This window comes from Ruditapes philippinarum, unplaced genomic scaffold (genome assembly GCF_026571515.1).
Source record: "Ruditapes philippinarum isolate M1 unplaced genomic scaffold, ASM2657151v2 ctg732_1_1_1_1, whole genome shotgun sequence".
Lineage (NCBI taxonomy): Eukaryota > Metazoa > Mollusca > Bivalvia > Venerida > Veneridae > Ruditapes > Ruditapes philippinarum.
The window spans coordinates 315210-333162 of NW_026864254.1; the positions used below are offsets into that span (position 1 = coordinate 315210).

The window sequence follows — 17953 nt, forward strand, 5'->3', positions numbered from 1 at the left end:
TGTTGTTATTCTTTTTTTATTTACAATTTACCATTATGCATGTGTTTCTTTTGTCACAAAAAGTGGTGGAAAGGGGGAAATTCAATAGTAACTGTACATAAAGGTTTAAGCTTTAAAAACGTTGATGAAATTATCATTTGATTATTATTGTTTTGTAGAAGGTATAACATGTTAGGTAGAACATACAAAGTACACACCCATCAAAGAAAATAAAAAGTGTTTTTTAAGCAGTGTTGTCATGAATATCTCGATAAATTGGTGTTTTATCATGCCCAGACTGAACCACAATTGATATAGAAGTTTGCATAAGAAATTAATACAATAGCTTCTGTTGTTTAAAATTTGCTATCCGCTGCTTTTATATCACACGGTTTTGTGTTGTTGTTTTTTTTGCAACACTTGTCTTATGTAGCTTGGAAATTTGCACTGGCTGCTGTTTTTATTTTTATATGGTATAGGGCTCTTCTATATGTTAGTTGTCTGTGCTCCGCCTTCTGTCTTTTACAGATTGTTCATTGAAGAAAATATTGTAATGTTACCTGAAATAAATGAGGAGAAAAAATTTAGTATAATGTAATGTTCTCTTGTTATTTCAAGAAAAGTTTAGTAAAAACAATAAACTGGGACTTAAATAGGTATAAAGTCCTGTTTAGTTTAGGAAGTGTGTCAATTTGAAATATAAAGGCCACAATAAACTTGTATGAACATTTCCGAAGAGCTAATCCTAATTGCTTTTAGATGGTTTTGCAAGATAAAATTATTTTTACATGCCATGTCACTAAAATAAAACTTGGTTTGGAGATTGGATGCCACCTAAGCCGAGGCTAGAGGGCGTGAGGGATGTAGGGCGTGAGGGATGTTGCACTTTTCCATTATACCTCATGAACAGACGCGATCTTACCGAATCTCAGATTTTCGCGTATTTTTTTTGTTTTCAGTGCTTCCGATGGATTGACCCTTTTCCAGGTCAGATAGGCTTTCACTTTAATTATTCCATGATTGGTTGCAGTCCGATGAAATTCAAAATCCTGATCATTGAGTTAAAGTGAACAAAGTAATAATCCTATAACCATTATAAATTTGTCTGTTTTCTTTTAACAGGCATTATTTTGATTATGGCAGTAAGGGACCTACTTTATTTTTGTGTTTTGTATGGTATAGGTTAATAAATGTATGGGGGAAACTTACCTCGACCATACATTTTCAGTTTCTCTGTCATCAAGATGGTACCAGAATAGTTGTTTGTTAATTGACAATTATAATCCCCGTAATCTTTCTTCTCCACGGCTGAAAAAAATGTGAAAAAGGTTTATGTCTATATTGATAAAGCCCTTGCAATTGTCTGTGTTCATTTTTGTGTTAACTGATAAGGAATATCGTATTTTCGTGTTCCCACCTGGTGCCTCGCGGAGCAAAGACAATATACATAAAATGGTTATCACTTTGTTGTATTAATCATCGTGATTTCGCCTGGCGCCTTGCTCAGCAAAAAAATAACATGGCCACCATAACTTCACAATTATATTTTATTTTTAAATACATTTTAAAAATTAAATTTTCATGAAAATAAGCATAAATCTGGAGATATTGCATGTTGCTTTAATATGTTTTAGAAAAAAGTGTAATTTACTTTTAAATACATTTTAAAATTATTCATGAAAATTAGCATGAATCTGGAGACATGGCATGTTGATTGAATAACAGAGCTGACCTTACATTTGATTGTCAATATTGAGTAATATCTTCGGCTGTCGAACATCATTGAAAACTTGTCCACACTATACCCTGTCTCCAGCGCGCCATTTGACGCGACTTTCTGTGACGTACCATCTTTGTCGTATACCCAGGACATTTTATGATCATCAAAATAATGGTTGTCCCACGTAGATCCACTCATGGTACACAGTAATCTTATACTAGCTGGGTAGTCGTCTAATAACGCCAGCGCGCCCATATTAATAGCTAAATAAAGAGAAAGAAACGTGTTTGAAAACATTACAATTTCATTACAAACATGACCATTTTCTGGGTAGTAAAAACATTTATTTGAGCCTTTTTATAATGAAGCTTGTGTGCATGTTTGGACTACTCTTGGCGCTTTCATTGATAACAATGTGTGGGAGGAGACGGCTTGAACTTTACGATCCCTGGGGGTAGCAGCGGTCGCTTTGACCACTAACTTACCGGGCCCCTTTTCTGGGCGTCATTTTATATCATGATTTTTAAAAAGAAAAAGTTATATTACCTTATTTATTAATTTAATTTTCTTGCTTTTACAGTGCCACGGCAACTTGGTACGATTAAATTATTCAAAGACATGAATTAAACATGGGTTTCCTATCCTAAGCCTTAAGGAGGTAAATAAAAAATCACAAAAAATTAAGGAAATAAACATAATTATCCTATTCACTTTTTCCATACAGTAAGCTAAAATCTCTAAATCCAGATAAAGAAAAAACTAGGAATGAATAAAATTCAATATTGTTTTGGTTTTCTTATTTGTGGTTGCCTTTTCACCAGTAAAATGTTTTGTGTATAGCCTTTGATTTAAAAACAGTCCATTCAATGCGTAAGTGATTTCAATATCAAAGTACTGAAAAAAACTGTATATACATGTACATACGTGTTATACTGACGGGTATAGTGGCTTGTGTAATCTCATTTCCTGTTGATTTTTCTTCCAGACTACAAACATATTCCCCTACTTCGTAAAACGGCATCTTAAGTCCTGAAATATATTACGGTCTACATATTTTACTTTTCTAACGTCACACGGATTACCAAATCGGCTGAAGAAAAACAAATTATAACGTAATGCGTTTTTCATCTTGATTTCAACAAGGGAATTGTTTGCTTACGTCGAACGGATTGCCAAGTTGACGGATAAAATTCAAATAGTAATGTAATGCTTTTTTCGTCTTGATTTCAACCAAAGTCTTTCAAAAAGAAGATTTCAACTTGGCCCCGGGTCTTTCAACTAGAAAGAACCCGTTTCAACATATAAAGTACATGTTACTTTCTGACTGTAAATATGACAGAATATGAAGAATGACAATCCTGGAATATGTTTACATACAAAATACCTGTTCAAAAAAAGAAGAAACAATAAGTTTTTACTCACCCTGAACAGTCAAATTTATCGCTGAACCATTTTGGCTGATATGTATTTCGTAAACGCTTGAATTGTCCAACAATTTCCCTCTTTTATAAATCGGAGTCTTTACCCCAGTGGTTGTGTTTACAAACGACCATACCATATCATTGTCTATACATGCCGCCGTATCTTGTATAGAACATTCACATTTGAAATGTGCCACGGCATCTTCTGGCACTTTCAGAAAGTAAAGCGGCGACACCGTTAACTTTGGAACTGTAATACAATGTATATAGATTTGTTGGTGATGACATTTTTTTTTCAGAATGATTATATAAGGTCGGCGAATCGATAAAAGAAATTAAGGAAATGGTTTATTGGTAGGAAACCTTTGTTCAGTTTGCGATATGTCAAATCTTTATCAAAAAATGTTTCTAAAATCAGTATGACTTCTAAATAAACCCTTCGAGTCTAGTGGCGATCCAATAAGTTCATAGCATATCCTTGTATAGCCAAACAAGCCTGCACATCGGCACGTGCCATTGAACCGGAAGACATGTATTCTTTTTGCTGCATATTGTTTGTATTAAAATTCCCATTAAACACAATAGGAAACTGTTTCAGATTAAGGGCGGATATTGTCCATTACATAATTTCAGAAATTTTACCAGACATACATTATCTGTTACAGGCCATTTTCTTATTACATTTTACCTTATTTTACAAAGTTCCCTATTTGTAACTTTTGTCTGTTAATTAAATTTGAACTGTGTAAAAAACATGCAATCAACGATAACATAATTATGTTTTACAGCACTGATGTTTTTAAGGTTATATGTTAAGATTAAGGACATATATTATCCCATCCACACCTACCTGCAATACTGAGAGTGGCGTTTGTTTCTGTAACAATCTGACTGCCATTTCTCATTTCACAAACAATATGGCCGTCGTCTGTTGTTGAAGTTGCTAAAATTATATATTATATAAATATGTTATACATATGTATGTTACATGCAAATGATACATTTTACACAGAAAAGAACAGTTGATATTGACAGTGCGTTTACTTATGTAAAAAAAGAATATGAAAAAGTCCCGTCTAATTATTGTACAATGCAATACCTCCAGATAACTTTTACTATTTATAAGCTCATTCGTTTTTTTTCTGTTTTTTTTTTCTTTGTTGGGTGGGTGGCTGTTGCAAATAAAAATTAACGTAAGATTTGTTGTAAATGGAAACTGTTCTGTCATTTAAAGTTTGAATACCATTAAGATTAGCTTAGTGTTTATTTGTAAGAATTTATAACATTAAAATAGCCAAGAACGTCGCAGTGTTAGAAATCTTTCTATAAACAGCCAATTTACTAGACTGATACTGCAATGCTATTGGACAAAAAATGATTTCAAACACTAAAGTATATTAATTAGTGATAAGATAACTCGCTACTACAAGTATTCTTCTCAGAGTAAATAAAAATAAAAGTATATAGTTACATTTAAGCGTAACGATATTGTGCAATATTCCATTGCCATTATTTCTAGAGACAAAATCATATCTCTTAGTTAAATTTCCTGTCACAATTTTCCCGCCATCAACAATTGTGTTGGATACGCCATCTTTTGTCACGTGATGTAAAGCAATATGGCTGCCATTTGAAGCGGAAGTGTTCTGCATACAGTTTATAGCAATGTCAGATCCAGCGTCAGCTGCAATCTTGTACGGAGATAATGTTATTCCTTTATCTGAAATAACGAAACATAATTCAATGTAATCATTCATTGCAAAATTAAATCTTGACGTGGTATCACATAATTAATTCGCGCCAATTTACACCAGTGTCTTTCAAATAGAAGCCTGTTTACATCAATAAAGTATAAAACATGCAAGTCAACTAACAATAATTGTCCATTTCCGGTTTCTCTAATCTTATAGATATTAAAGCATATTGTTTTATTGCTTGTTATTATATCTAAATATGAAATAATTTTCAAACCTAATTGTAGAATAAAAAAGGTGACCTACTTAAATTGTTACTTATGGCTGGGAATCCATGAAATTCAAGGAGAAATTCATATTTCATATACGCAGGAAATGGCAAGTCACACGGCACTTCGATAAACGAGTAAAGGAAGGGGTAAGAAAATAAACGAATAATATTCCAATTGACATAGCAGAATGTTTTGTATACTCTTACCAAATACAAGTATTGGAATTCTGTATTCATCTATCACATTTCTGTCATAATCGTGCAGACGACAAATATATTCTCCGTGGTCGTCTGATGTAATTTCTGCATGAAAAACAATATTTATAAATACGTATTTATCTTAAGTAAATGTAAAATAATTCGTGAAAAACGTGCTAGTCTGTGAATGTAGCTATTTATTTTACTACAAATGAATAGTTTTTCATATAGGTACAGCTATCACACTTTTTTGTGTGGCGCCGTTATATGTCGCAACCCCGCTTAATGTCGCATGTCGCACAATTGCCGCTCAATGTCGCATCAATTCCGCTAAATGTCGCAACCGCCGCTAAATGTCACAATCATGGTATTTTTCCTTGTTGTCGCAACATTACCGCTTAATGTCGCAAGATGTATATTCATATACATTGGCTATTTAAAGTGGATTGGTCTACGATGGGCACTTTCTTAAGAAACATCTATAACATTGATAAAACAACAGAAACGTATCGTTTGGATATACTTATAAAATATTTCTTAAACAAAAATGTTTATCTAGTTTTACATTATTTAAAATGGCATTTATATGATGAATAACTAATATTTTGTTCAAGAGCATTTTATAATCAACATCCATATATAACCCTATCACACATGATACTTATAACTACATAAATATTTATGGTTTTGCATATTTTCCATCATAGACCTAATCAGTTTAAATGACCATGTTTGTGTGCAAATGAAATGTAAAAAACATTATGTATAGTATGCAACAACGCTACATGTCAGGTGCATATAATACTTTTTTTAAAATATTGCTTTCCGTACTTTTGCAAATTTATAACCAGACATAGGTCCATCTATTTGCCCCTCACCGCTGTTGTTTAGAATCCCGCAAGGGACTTCGGTTTTTTCATGTGAGGAAGCTATCCAGCTAACGTACGAAATGTTGGTGGTTCTACTCAGGTTCCCTCGTGCACGGAGGTGCACCAGAGATCTAGCTCTACCCACCAATCAAGCTGGAAAATCACTATGTATATGTTAGTGTCAAGCTTTATTTGGCCCTTGATTACGTCACTACGCGGTACTATGAAGCACTATGAAAAATAGAAGGCGACTATGAACGGATTTCAATATAGTATCGACTTTTTTTCTTCTATGAAAATTAACACACATAATTTTTAAGAAATACAGCGTTTTCATTGGATGACAAATAAAGCTGGACACTAACATATACTTAGTGTTCATCCATGCTGTTCTACAGAAATTAGAAACTTCGACGGGAGCGATAGCGACATGTTTAGTGTCAAGCTTTATTTGGCCCTTGGTTACGTCACTACGCGGTACTATGAAGCACTATGAAAAATAGAAGGCGACTATGAACGGATTTCAATATAGTATCGACTTTTTTCCTTCTATGAAAATTACGAACATAATTTTTAAGAAATACAGCGTTTTCATTGGATGACAAATAAAGCTGGACACTAAATGACTTTACTGTATTTTAGACCGGTGGGGACGTTTCAACTTAATAAAGATCTGATTACATCTTCGTAAATTCACGTTTTCAACATACGGAATTCATGAATTCACGATTTCTAATTCAGGAATTCACGATTTCAACTTCATGATTTCACCTCGTGAATTTACGATTTCAGCTTATCTACGTGAATTCACGTTTTAAACATACGGAATTCATGAATTCACAAGCTTAACTTCATGAATAAACGATTACTACTTTATGAATTCACGTTTTTAACTTCACGATTTCAGTTCCGTGAATTCACGATTTCAACTTCATGAATGCAGGATTTCAACTACACGAATTCAACTTTATGAATTCACTAATTCAATTTCACGTATTTACATTTTCTGCTTCGTGAATTCACGATTTCACTTTTAAATCATGAATTTGTTAAGTTGAAATCGTGAAGTAGTACCCGTGAATTCTTGAAGTTGAAATCGTGAAGTTTAAATCGCGAATTCATGTCCCCCACTGGTCTTTCGTATTACTGTCACAGAATGCTGCTTTTAAATGTTGCTTTAAGAAATAATTAGGAAATTATAGGTCCTGATTAGAAGCTTTATTAACTTTATTAGGATAAGCAGAAATAAAATTTTTATTAGTTCTTTGTAAAATAAATCTAACACAGTTCAAATAAGGTATTTATTTTATATTTAGGCCTTTAAGCTCAAGGTTGGTACTTACAATTTAAAGTCTTAATTAGGATTTTATTTATTTTAACTAGGCTTTTAGAAATAATTTGGTTTTTATAAGTAAAAATTTTCATCTCTCTTTTTAGGAAAATCAAGGTCCTAATAAAGCTTTTAAAACTTCTAATTTAGTACCAAAACATTTTTGACCATGCGACCACATACATGCATCGAGGACAAGTTGTAAGGAAAGTGACCGTGCGACCACATACACGCATCACTGAATTCCTCTTCTCATACGAGAAAAGGACAAAGAGTTGTCCGCCCTTAATTTAAGGGCAGACTTTAAAAATATGCCATTCCCTTATTGTTGTTATTAGACCTTTCTATCTTAAACGGATTTCGTAAATGGACTTCGTAATACGGAATGAATTTGGGGATTTTCTCAAAACGTAAATAATAAAAATACCAATATGCTAAAACTGTAATGCAGCGGGTTTTCTTACATACATATGCTAGTTATAGTATTTCTATAAACCATCAACACATTAAAGATGGAGACAATAATTGTATAAACATAATATATATAAAGACCAAATAAAAACAAACCAACAACAAACGAACAAAAAAAAAAAAAAAAACACAATACAAGTCAATGTAAATCGACCGGCTCATCGCAGGAGTTGTGAATCAAATAAGAAAATATCACGCTCTCTACAGGAGATCCACCCCCACTTTGGCGTCAGCAGGGACAGCAGTAATGACATTTACCTTTAGTCTTGCTTTCACAACACTCAAAACTTAATGGCATGTTGGTATTAGCACTACAACAAAGAATACATGAATTAGGAAACTTGTATTCTTTTTATTTTATTATTCCGTATTACGAAGTCCGTTTACGAAGTCCGTTTCAGATAGAAAGGTCTAATAAGGAGGCTAATTTTCGCTCACGTTTCTTGAAGTGGTTTATATACAAAAATAGTTATGCAAACCAGCGGAGTATCCGTTTTCGTTCTTTTAAGTTCGCTATGACATTTTTAAAATAATCATATTTAATTTTCTGGAAAATTTTAAGTTTACAACTGTTTCTACTTTTTATTCAATGTATATAATAGAATTATTATATTTTTGTAAAACATGAACGTTTCAAAAACGTTTTATATGCATTAAATATGGGAGATAACTTTCACACACATTGTTTGCAAATATTAACCTTGGGGGCATTTTTGCCAAAGTACGCATTTAAATTCTATAAGCGACTTATCCTACTTCTAACATTAAAGGTAATGAGATGAGCTGCAAGAAAAAAATATGAGCTCCGCCATAGTGCATTTGCGACCAGCATGGATCCAGACCAACCTTCGCATCCGCGCAGTCTGATCAGGATTCATGTTGTTCGCTTACCAACCCTATAACAAGTAGGGAAACTGACAACGAACAGCATGGATCACGATCAGACTTCGTGGATGCGCAGGCAGGTCTGGATCCATGCTGGGCGCAAACGCACTATGTTGGCTTTGTCATGGCGCGGCTCATATAGATTTAACACGAGAAGCACTAGAAGACTGTACTCATTTGCAAACCTTATTTAAACCTGCTGAATTTGTAAATACACTTTTCAAGACTGAATTTTTCAGGACTGTCTATCAATCGGATAATATCAATATAGAAATTTCTAAAGTTAGTCAGTCATAACTGGTTTGGTCTGCATGGATTTTAGGCCTGGCTTACATGTATATCAATGCAAAATTGTGATTTTTTAAAGATCTCCATTAACATTTTCCATAATATTTCCAAATTTAAATCTTTTAAAAACTCTTAATATTTTACCGAAAACTACGAGATTTTTTTTACACAGTTTTGATCAATTTATTTTTAGGCCTGGTCGCGTTCTTTCACTCGTGGTAATTCTGATTGGAAAATGCTCCTCACTTGTGGACCAATTCGTTGTTTATACGGTTACTTAAATTACATTTTTTGAATGAAATTTTAGACTCACCAGTCTTGCCGAGAACGAAGTACATTATGGGACTACTTTTTGTGCCGTTGTTTGGTCCTTCATTGTAAAGTCGTGAAGTGATTATATACTGTGACGTTGAGCCTTCCTGTACGAGATCCCAGTTCAATGATAAATACACCTCGCGCCCGTCGCGACCTATTCTACTCCATGTGATAATATGATTTAAATAGTACATGTGACCTTGACCTGCCGAACACCGGAAGAGGGCGCTTGTTGTGTTTCCGTTCGGGTAATATTCCACGTCTGCTTTCAATCTGACTGTGAGACAAACAATATATGAATACATAATGCCTTATTTTACGTACAAAAAGCATGATAAGAAAAAATAAACCTTTATAATTTGCGACATTTTATTTCCATTTCCGGTTTTAAACACTGCTCTTCTCACCAACCATTTATGGTAAATTTGTGAGAATTGTGGAATTCCCGTACAGTTAACTCAAAGATCATTGGAAAGAATCAATATTTCTCAAAATTTACATACATATTCCAAGGATTTTCATTTCGTTCTTAGCTTTGATTTAGTTAAAGTAAGAGCGCAGTCGGACGTTTGTAACGAATGTTTTTTTTTTGTTCAATTAACTATTGCTGTTGCACATCCTTTTTACCTTGTTTTAACAATTCTTGATAGATTAGTATGAAGATAATAATAATAATAATAATAATAATAATAATAATAATAATAATAATAATAATAATACTTTTATTTTCGAAGGTAACTTACAAAGTTTACACAAAAAGATAATATGTTTATTTATTTTATCGTTTAAGTTTCATAATACCAGTTGACAAAAAGTCTTACCAAGTGAGTGTGCCAGAGCCAAGTAAGCTGATATGACAACCAACGTTCCACATAGACAACTTCTCATCTTTCCGATCTATTTGTTATACAATGAAGTCATATTGTTTTATATAATTAAAGGCCGGAGCAATGTTCAAAACCTTAAGGCAATTCGATTTAATATCTTAAGAGCAAAATTATTTGTAATATGTCACTATCTGAACCGCATATTGCAATAATGCACTCAAAATTTTGAATATTCAGGTTTCCACCCCTTTATGACTGCAATTTTAAACGATCTTGCGAAGTGCAATGCGAGAAAAATAATTCTATAACTTATCTAATATAGTGCCATTAATTTTGTTAGCTGCGTTCAAGTAAATTGAATCATATACGTGTATATTGCGATTCTATTTATAACTGTGTGATTTTTTTACAATTATTTTTTATTTTCTCTTCTTTTTTCAATTCATTTGACAAAAAAAAACAAAAAACAAAAAACACACACACAGAAAATTAATAATACAAATATTTCATTACAATATATCTGTTCTATGAAATGACCATCAAAAAATTAAAATATGAACTCTACAAACAAAAATCTCACCTTATTGTTATTCCAATGTTACTCAATTCTCATATAATTATTATTGTTACAAAACTCTAACGTGTTCATATATTGACGGCTGTAACATGTACACCGGATGCGAAACTTGCTGAGTCACGTGACAATGTACCCACCAGACTTCCTGTCGCGACATGGTCAGTGTTGCTATTTGTCAAACTGACCAGTCGGTTGTCAAAATACATGTTTTGTATTGATAGTTTTAATGACTGTCCATTGTGATAATTTGTATCGCAATTATTTATGTCAATTTCCATGTTGTATTTTGCATTATCATTCATTTATAACATCTAACATTGGCAATGAGATGAGTTTTTTTTAGAATGGACCACACTTGAATATTTGACGTCTCGGTAAAGGTAAACGCTTTTTTCCCCGCGTGTGATTATGTTATTTCAAGCGTTTGGTACGTCACGATTTGCTCCCACCTTCATTTTTTATCCTTGATGTACCGTACGTCTAAATTGCTGATTAAGCAAATTAACGGCAAAAAATCACCTGAAAGTAATATGAGGAAAACAAACAAATCTAAAACTTGGATGAATTTTTTTAAAGGTGGGAGGGCAGATATCCCCCTTGGAGTTTAAAATTAAAACCTAGAGTGTTTTTATTTTTTTTCTAAAGTTTGGCGGCCTTTTTATGGTCTCAAACCCCGGCATATTTCGTATTTCTTTCAGGAAAAATCAGCCCACTTTTTGGGATTTTAAATCGGGGTTTCCACTTTTCCCTTGATAAAATTATTTACTGTCTTCAATTTCAAAATCAAAAAAACTATCAAGTTCCAAAAAAGGGCCCCGAAAATTTTTAAATCTACCTTTTTCAGAATTTTTCATTCTGTTTTAACCTTTTAAAATTTGTCCCGCTGCTGGCGGGTAGTACTTTTTTAAAACCCTTTTCCCCAGAAATGAGGTCCTGAAAGTACACAAAAAAACTTTTAAAGTAAATTCAAAAAAACACAAAAAAACAAAACACAATGCAATAAAAAACCCCTTTAAAAATAAACCAAACCCAAACTTGAGATGCCCTTAAAATTTGGGGGCCCAGTCGGGGGGAGGGGCCCCGAGTGCTTTTGCGGGGGGAGGGGAGGGGGGTTTTATTTTCCCGGAAAAAAATTTTTTCTAGCTCTTTTTTAACGTATTACCCCAAACCGATTAAATAAGAATTTATGAAACTAAACAAACAGTAATACTGTATGTTAAAAATTTAAATAGCTATACAAAAATGCCCTTTGTTGAAAAGGACCCAAAGTTTTTAAGAAAATTTTGGTGCCAATATAATCTATTTTTTACTTTTGCAAGTTGCGGGTTTCTTTAAATATAGTTTTGGGGTTGTTGTAAATTGTAGAAATGGTTAAATTTTTAGGGTTTTTGGATAGGAAATTTTAACCCAAACTTTTTAGATACTTTAGAAGATCAAATTTTTATGCCCCTCCCGAAAAAAAAATTGTCCCCATTGAAAAAATCATATCCCCATGCAATTTTTAAATGATGATTTTATATAACCAAAATATTTGAGTTATATATAGATGTGAACATACACCTTAATGATAACTAAGTTCACAAAATGTAGGGTACGAAACTAGATAAATTTATGAATTTAATTATCACTTTAAAGTAGCATTATAATATAAGCATATAATTTTGATGAATTTGTTTTTTAACGAGGATAAAACAATGGCAGATAAAATCTCACCTGAAGGAAATAAAAAGCCGAAATTACCCCTGATCCGAAAGATTTATAAAGGGATTTTAATGTTTGAAAATGAAATTGAAGAGATAGAGCATATGGATACGAGAGAGGATGATATCTGGGTCATAACTTACCCACGATCTGGTAAGTTAGTTCTTCTGATATCTGGATTATAATTTATCCACGATCTGGTAAAATAGTTCGTGTAATATCTAGGTGATAACTTACCCACGATCTGGTAAGTTAGAACATGTGCTAACTCTTACATTAATTTCTGAAAAATGCTGTTTTCTAAAATGTTTTCATTAAGAAAAAGGGTATCGCTTTTAATACCATTTTATAATGAAATCATGCCGAAAAAAAAGCATCTTGAATTCCCTTGAGACCGTTTTTAGAATAAAGTACAAACCCTTAAACTAATTTTTTGGAAGCGCCTTGTATGGACAAATATTCGCTTAAATTTCTATTCCAGTACATATTGTACAATAAAACAAGCATTTGAAAGAAAAAATGTGGGAAAAGAAAATATCAACTTCTCTAAATTTTTGTTTGATGTTTTACAGGTACTACTATGACACAGGAAATGGTTTATCTAATACAGACGCTTGATTTTGACACTGCTTCTAAAGTTCAGCTAGATGAAAGGTTTCCAATGATTGAAGTTAAAGACGACAGGTACCCTTACTATAAAGGTACTTCTCATTCGGAACTGCCTCGGCTATTATCTATAATAATTTATCCGAAGACTGACGGAATGGGCCGAGTAGTTGCGATAGGGTATTTCTTTATCAAGCTCCCACGCAGTGATCTCCCCTTATAGGATAACCGTTGCTTCTTTATTCTCAAGTAAATGCATGTAGTATGACATAATATGAAATAAGAAGACAAATGTACAATTAACTGACTCGTGGACGCGACATATTAAAGTAACCGCATGCCGCTCTTTGATTCCGGAATTAATATTCATGAGCAATAAATCAAAGGTTAATACAATGTACATGAATAAAAAATTGAATTTGTATTATTAGAAAGCGCACCAGTAAGTGTACATTTGTGTAGGTTGGTGTAGGGGATGTTTATTTCTGTTGCTGTTGTTGTTGTTGTTACTAATGTTGTTGTTATTTGAAGGCATCATCGCATAAAGTAAAATAAGCGTTAAAATTTGTGAGGAAATCGGTTTAAATTGCATACATTGTAATTGGTTTGTTAGGACTGAAGTTCATTGTGGAGATGAAGTCACCGCGCATGATCAAGTCTCATTTACATCACTTCCTGTTGCCAACGCAACTACAAAATGGAAAAGGAAGGGTAACTGTTGCCTTCATTTCATGATCTATCAGATAGTGATAATAATTACAAATATATGTCGTATGTAAAAAAAAAGTCAGTAAAATGGATAAAAGGCTGTTTCTTGAAATTTAGTAATTTTAATGATGTTACCTTTTGGATACCATTTTCTTGTACATTTAATAGAGGATATTTGTTTGTTTGTGTGCAAGATGGAATTTTATTTCATCGAGTGGGCTTTAAAAACAGTAAAAATACTATTTTAAAGTTCACGAGATGAAATAAAATTACATCTTACACACCAAAGAAACAAATTTTCTTTTTATTTTATGCTTAAAAACAAGTTAAAACGAAATTTCCATAAAGTTAATGTTAATATTAAAATCTGTTTTCCCCATTGAGAGCCCCATTTAGTCAGAATTTCTCATTAAATACGAGAAGTCTTGAGCTGCAAAATAAATTCGGCAATCAACGTTAAATGACGGTGATATTATCCATTTTATTATAAAATATGAATGTTCGCTTGTTTTGATAATAAAAACAAACAATTCTTGTTGGAGAAAAAGTCCAACCATCCATCCAAATTTCTGTTAATTACTGCGAATTTATATTAGACCTGGCTTTGTTAAATGTATGCGGTCATTTTTTAAAGTTGTGTATTTCATGGGAGGAAAATAATTGTGTTTGATTCAGAGGAATATCATTTGGATTTGTTAGTCATACACCTTTTTAAAAGAAAGAAAACTTATTTGAGGATTGTAACAGACAAAAATGAGTGTTGACAGATGTGAAAACATTCAGAAACGCAGATAGGAAAATGGAAAACTTGGAAGCTGGCTCAGGAACGCTGGGTAGTTTACGTATTCTACGAGCAGATGGCTGCCATTGCTTTCCAATATTTCATAAAGCATACGACAGTTATTGCTCGTAGGATACTTTAATATGCCCAAATGTCATCAAGAGTTGTTTTACATGTGGAAAGAATGTATTTTTCAGACTGTAAAAAATGAAACAAAAAAAATTTAGAGATGAAATTTGGTGATAATAGAAGTAAGTTTTCTTCTTTTTATTACTTTTGACATTTAAGTTATTTATCAATTTCAGCTTTGCTTTTTCTTTAAACACTCATTGTCATTGTAAACATTGTCAGAATCGTCAGCAAAAATAAAATTGAGGTACCACATGGGGAAACCCTTAAAAAAGTAGTTTCGTCATTGAAAAGTGTGAAATTATATTTTGATAATTTTTACTGCGAAATTATCAAATGTAATTTCCACGGATAAATCAGTAATCCACTGAAAAGCATAAAATAAAAGGTTCGACTTACATACTGCATGGTCAAAACGATAAATTTACATTATTTCAGATTATATATTTGGTACGAAATCCAAAAGATGTCGTCACATCGTTTTACCGTTTGATGCAATGGGGAGATCAACTTGTGGACGGTGACAAATCTTTCGATCAGTTTATTGACGCATTTGTGGAAGGAAAAGGTATTTCTGCATATACCAAGCTTTATATTATGTAACATAAGACGTAAAAAGTAGTCTGCATACTGTATACTGACTCATATGTAGAACTATCTTTATGTAATTTCAGTGGCACCAGAATCATAAAGTGAATAAAATGATACTTATTAACACAGGCTGCCCAAAGAATAATCAAGAATTACTTCTCTTGCACCAAATTCCCGTTTATACTTTCATATATTTTTCGTGATTTTGGTGCCAGCGTTCTTTTCTTTGTCTGAGATAAAACCTTCGTAAAACAGTTACACATTTATTTTAAAACTTTTCATTTCTATCACAGGATATGCTTGCCCCTGGCCAAGACATGTCTTAGAATACTGGGAAAGAAGAAACAACAAAAATATTTTATTCTTAAAGTATGAAGACGTAATTAAGGTATGTAAACAAATCAAAGTTTATGATGTTACTTAATCATCTATATCAGTTTTAATTGAAATGTTTAGTTTTCTGTTTTGTATTTACTTGTACTCTACTATTGTTGTGAACCGGGACAAAGATTCTTAATTATACAATACATTTGTTATGCTATAATCTAGTTGTAAATGGATTCTAAAAGCAATAATAGACACTTAATGAGGTTTGAATACGGCGATGTTCCCTTCTGTATATTCGGTAATAACTTTATCCATATAAACTGTGGTAGCTTCTGTATACACTGGGATAGCTTCCGTATATACGGTGATGTTATCTTCCGTACATACGGTGATATATTCCGTATATGCTGTGACAGTCTCTTCGTATATTATACAAATATGGACTTTTTAGCTGTTGAATATGATGTGATATGTACTGAAAAAATTAATATTGACCGAGGCGATAGCCGAGGTCAATATTAATTTTTCAGCACATATCACATCATATTCAACAGCTAAAAAGTACATATCTGTTTTATTATATAATCTATAAATAGCTTTTATATGGCTTATCACATCTGCCATTGCATACGACGGAAATCATTATTTTTCAGCTTGTCTACTGTTTCCATAATTTGGCCCTTTCCATTGGCATGCTAATCCCTATTTTTCTTAAATATGAAAAACAGTAACTAAAATAGACTAATTTGACTCTTATGTACACCCAACTCAACGTTTCTTCAGAATAATAACAACAAACTTGGCGTGACGTCGCGCCAAAGTCTCGCGTCTTTTAGGGATTTCCAGAAAGTCTATTTTTAGAAGAAAAACCAGTGAATATACTCTGAAAATCTATTTTTAGGAAAAAAAACAGTGAATATACTCTGATATTGACCTGTTATTTTTTACAAAAAGTTGCTTGTTAGCCAATCAGGGAAAGGCATTTCAAAGCTATTTATAGATTATATAATAAACGAAGATATTATCTTCCGTATATACGGTGATATTCTCTTCCGTATATACGGTGATATTATAATCCGTATGAACCGTGATATATTCCGTTTTTACGGGATGTTATTTTTGACAGTATATTCGGTGTTATTATTTTCCGTGAATACGGCGATATTCTAAACTACAGCTAAATTTGGAGCAACATTTGGCACATGTAAAACTTCAGACTGGTACAATACAATTGCTTCGCCATCACAGGTCACTAACACATATATATTTCATTTATTTTCAGGACAAGACAGCTACGGTCAGGACTATTGCGACCTTTCTAGGACGTACTCTTTCTGAAGATGACGTCACGAGGATTGTGGAACATTGTCACGTGGACAAGATGAGGGACAATGACAAAGTAAACATGTCATACTGGAGAGACATTCGATACGTAAATGACAACTCTGAAGGTGGATTTATAAACAAAGGTACATTTGTATTTACATGTACATGTATATTTTGTTTGTGCATGGATATTTTTTCATTACAAGACAATACTCCTTTAATAATCTTCTGAATTTTTGGATCATTATTTGTAAGTTTATGAAATCATACTTCTTTGCTGATTGAAAACATAAAACTTTCATAATCATATCTCATGAGAAGAAATATAATAATAGCAAAACAAATGAAGACTTAATACACATTAAAGCGGCCTTCAGCTTTTCTTAAGGTTAAATGTTATTTTTAGATAAATCGTTTCATAGAATTGTAAAATTAAAAGAATTAAAGTGGAAAATCAAATTTGCCATCCTTAAAATACATAAACAATAAGGAAACCCCTCGATACCCTTAAATGATCTACCTGTCCGCTCTTTATATGTTAAATAGTAAGTGGACGATTCGGCTCCCAATCTTCTATTTTTAGAATCGAACGTCATTATCGCGTTATAAATGGCTCCCCGGACGCTGTGTTGAAGAAGGCTTTCCTAGATATAGTTACTGACATGCTTAGTTTGAAACCAAACAGAACACTGATTTTCCAACAAAAAATTAAAACTGAAGGCCGCTTTAAAATTGATTTATCATTTAAAACCTATTTGTTTTAAGGTAAACCTGGTGTTTGGCGGCAAGTCCTGACGGAGGAGCAAAGTGCGAAAATTGACAAACTACTCAAAGAGCTCGATGGTTCAGGACTCGAACTTGAGCAAACATAAAAATAATGTTTTTTAGACGTTTTTGAATAATGTAACCAAGCGTCGAATTAAACATATTTTAAGATTC

General features: G+C 32.7%; 2 protein-coding genes across 2 annotated transcripts; one reads left to right on the top strand and one right to left on the bottom strand.

Moving 5' to 3' along the window:
• Positions 1-10: 10 nt before the first annotated feature.
• On the bottom strand, positions 11-10989 carry LOC132724982 (uncharacterized). The gene is made up of 11 exons (XM_060709974.1): positions 10849-10989; positions 10263-10338; positions 9440-9718; positions 5293-5388; positions 4592-4840; positions 3971-4063; positions 3122-3370; positions 2624-2728; positions 1717-1962; positions 1189-1287; positions 11-539 (listed from the first exon to the last, which is right to left on the bottom strand). Exons 2-11 carry the CDS (start codon positions 10327-10329, stop codon positions 502-504), a joined length of 1521 nt encoding a protein of 506 aa, XP_060565957.1. The 5' UTR covers positions 10330-10338; positions 10849-10989; the 3' UTR covers positions 11-501.
• Positions 10990-12525: 1536 nt separating this feature from the next.
• Positions 12526-17886, top strand: LOC132724991 (sulfotransferase 4A1-like). The gene is made up of 7 exons (XM_060709985.1): positions 12526-12699; positions 13119-13247; positions 13766-13863; positions 15209-15338; positions 15655-15749; positions 16971-17157; positions 17780-17886. Exons 1-7 carry the CDS (start codon positions 12540-12542, stop codon positions 17884-17886), a joined length of 906 nt encoding a protein of 301 aa, XP_060565968.1. The 5' UTR covers positions 12526-12539.
• Positions 17887-17953: the final 67 nt, after the last annotated feature.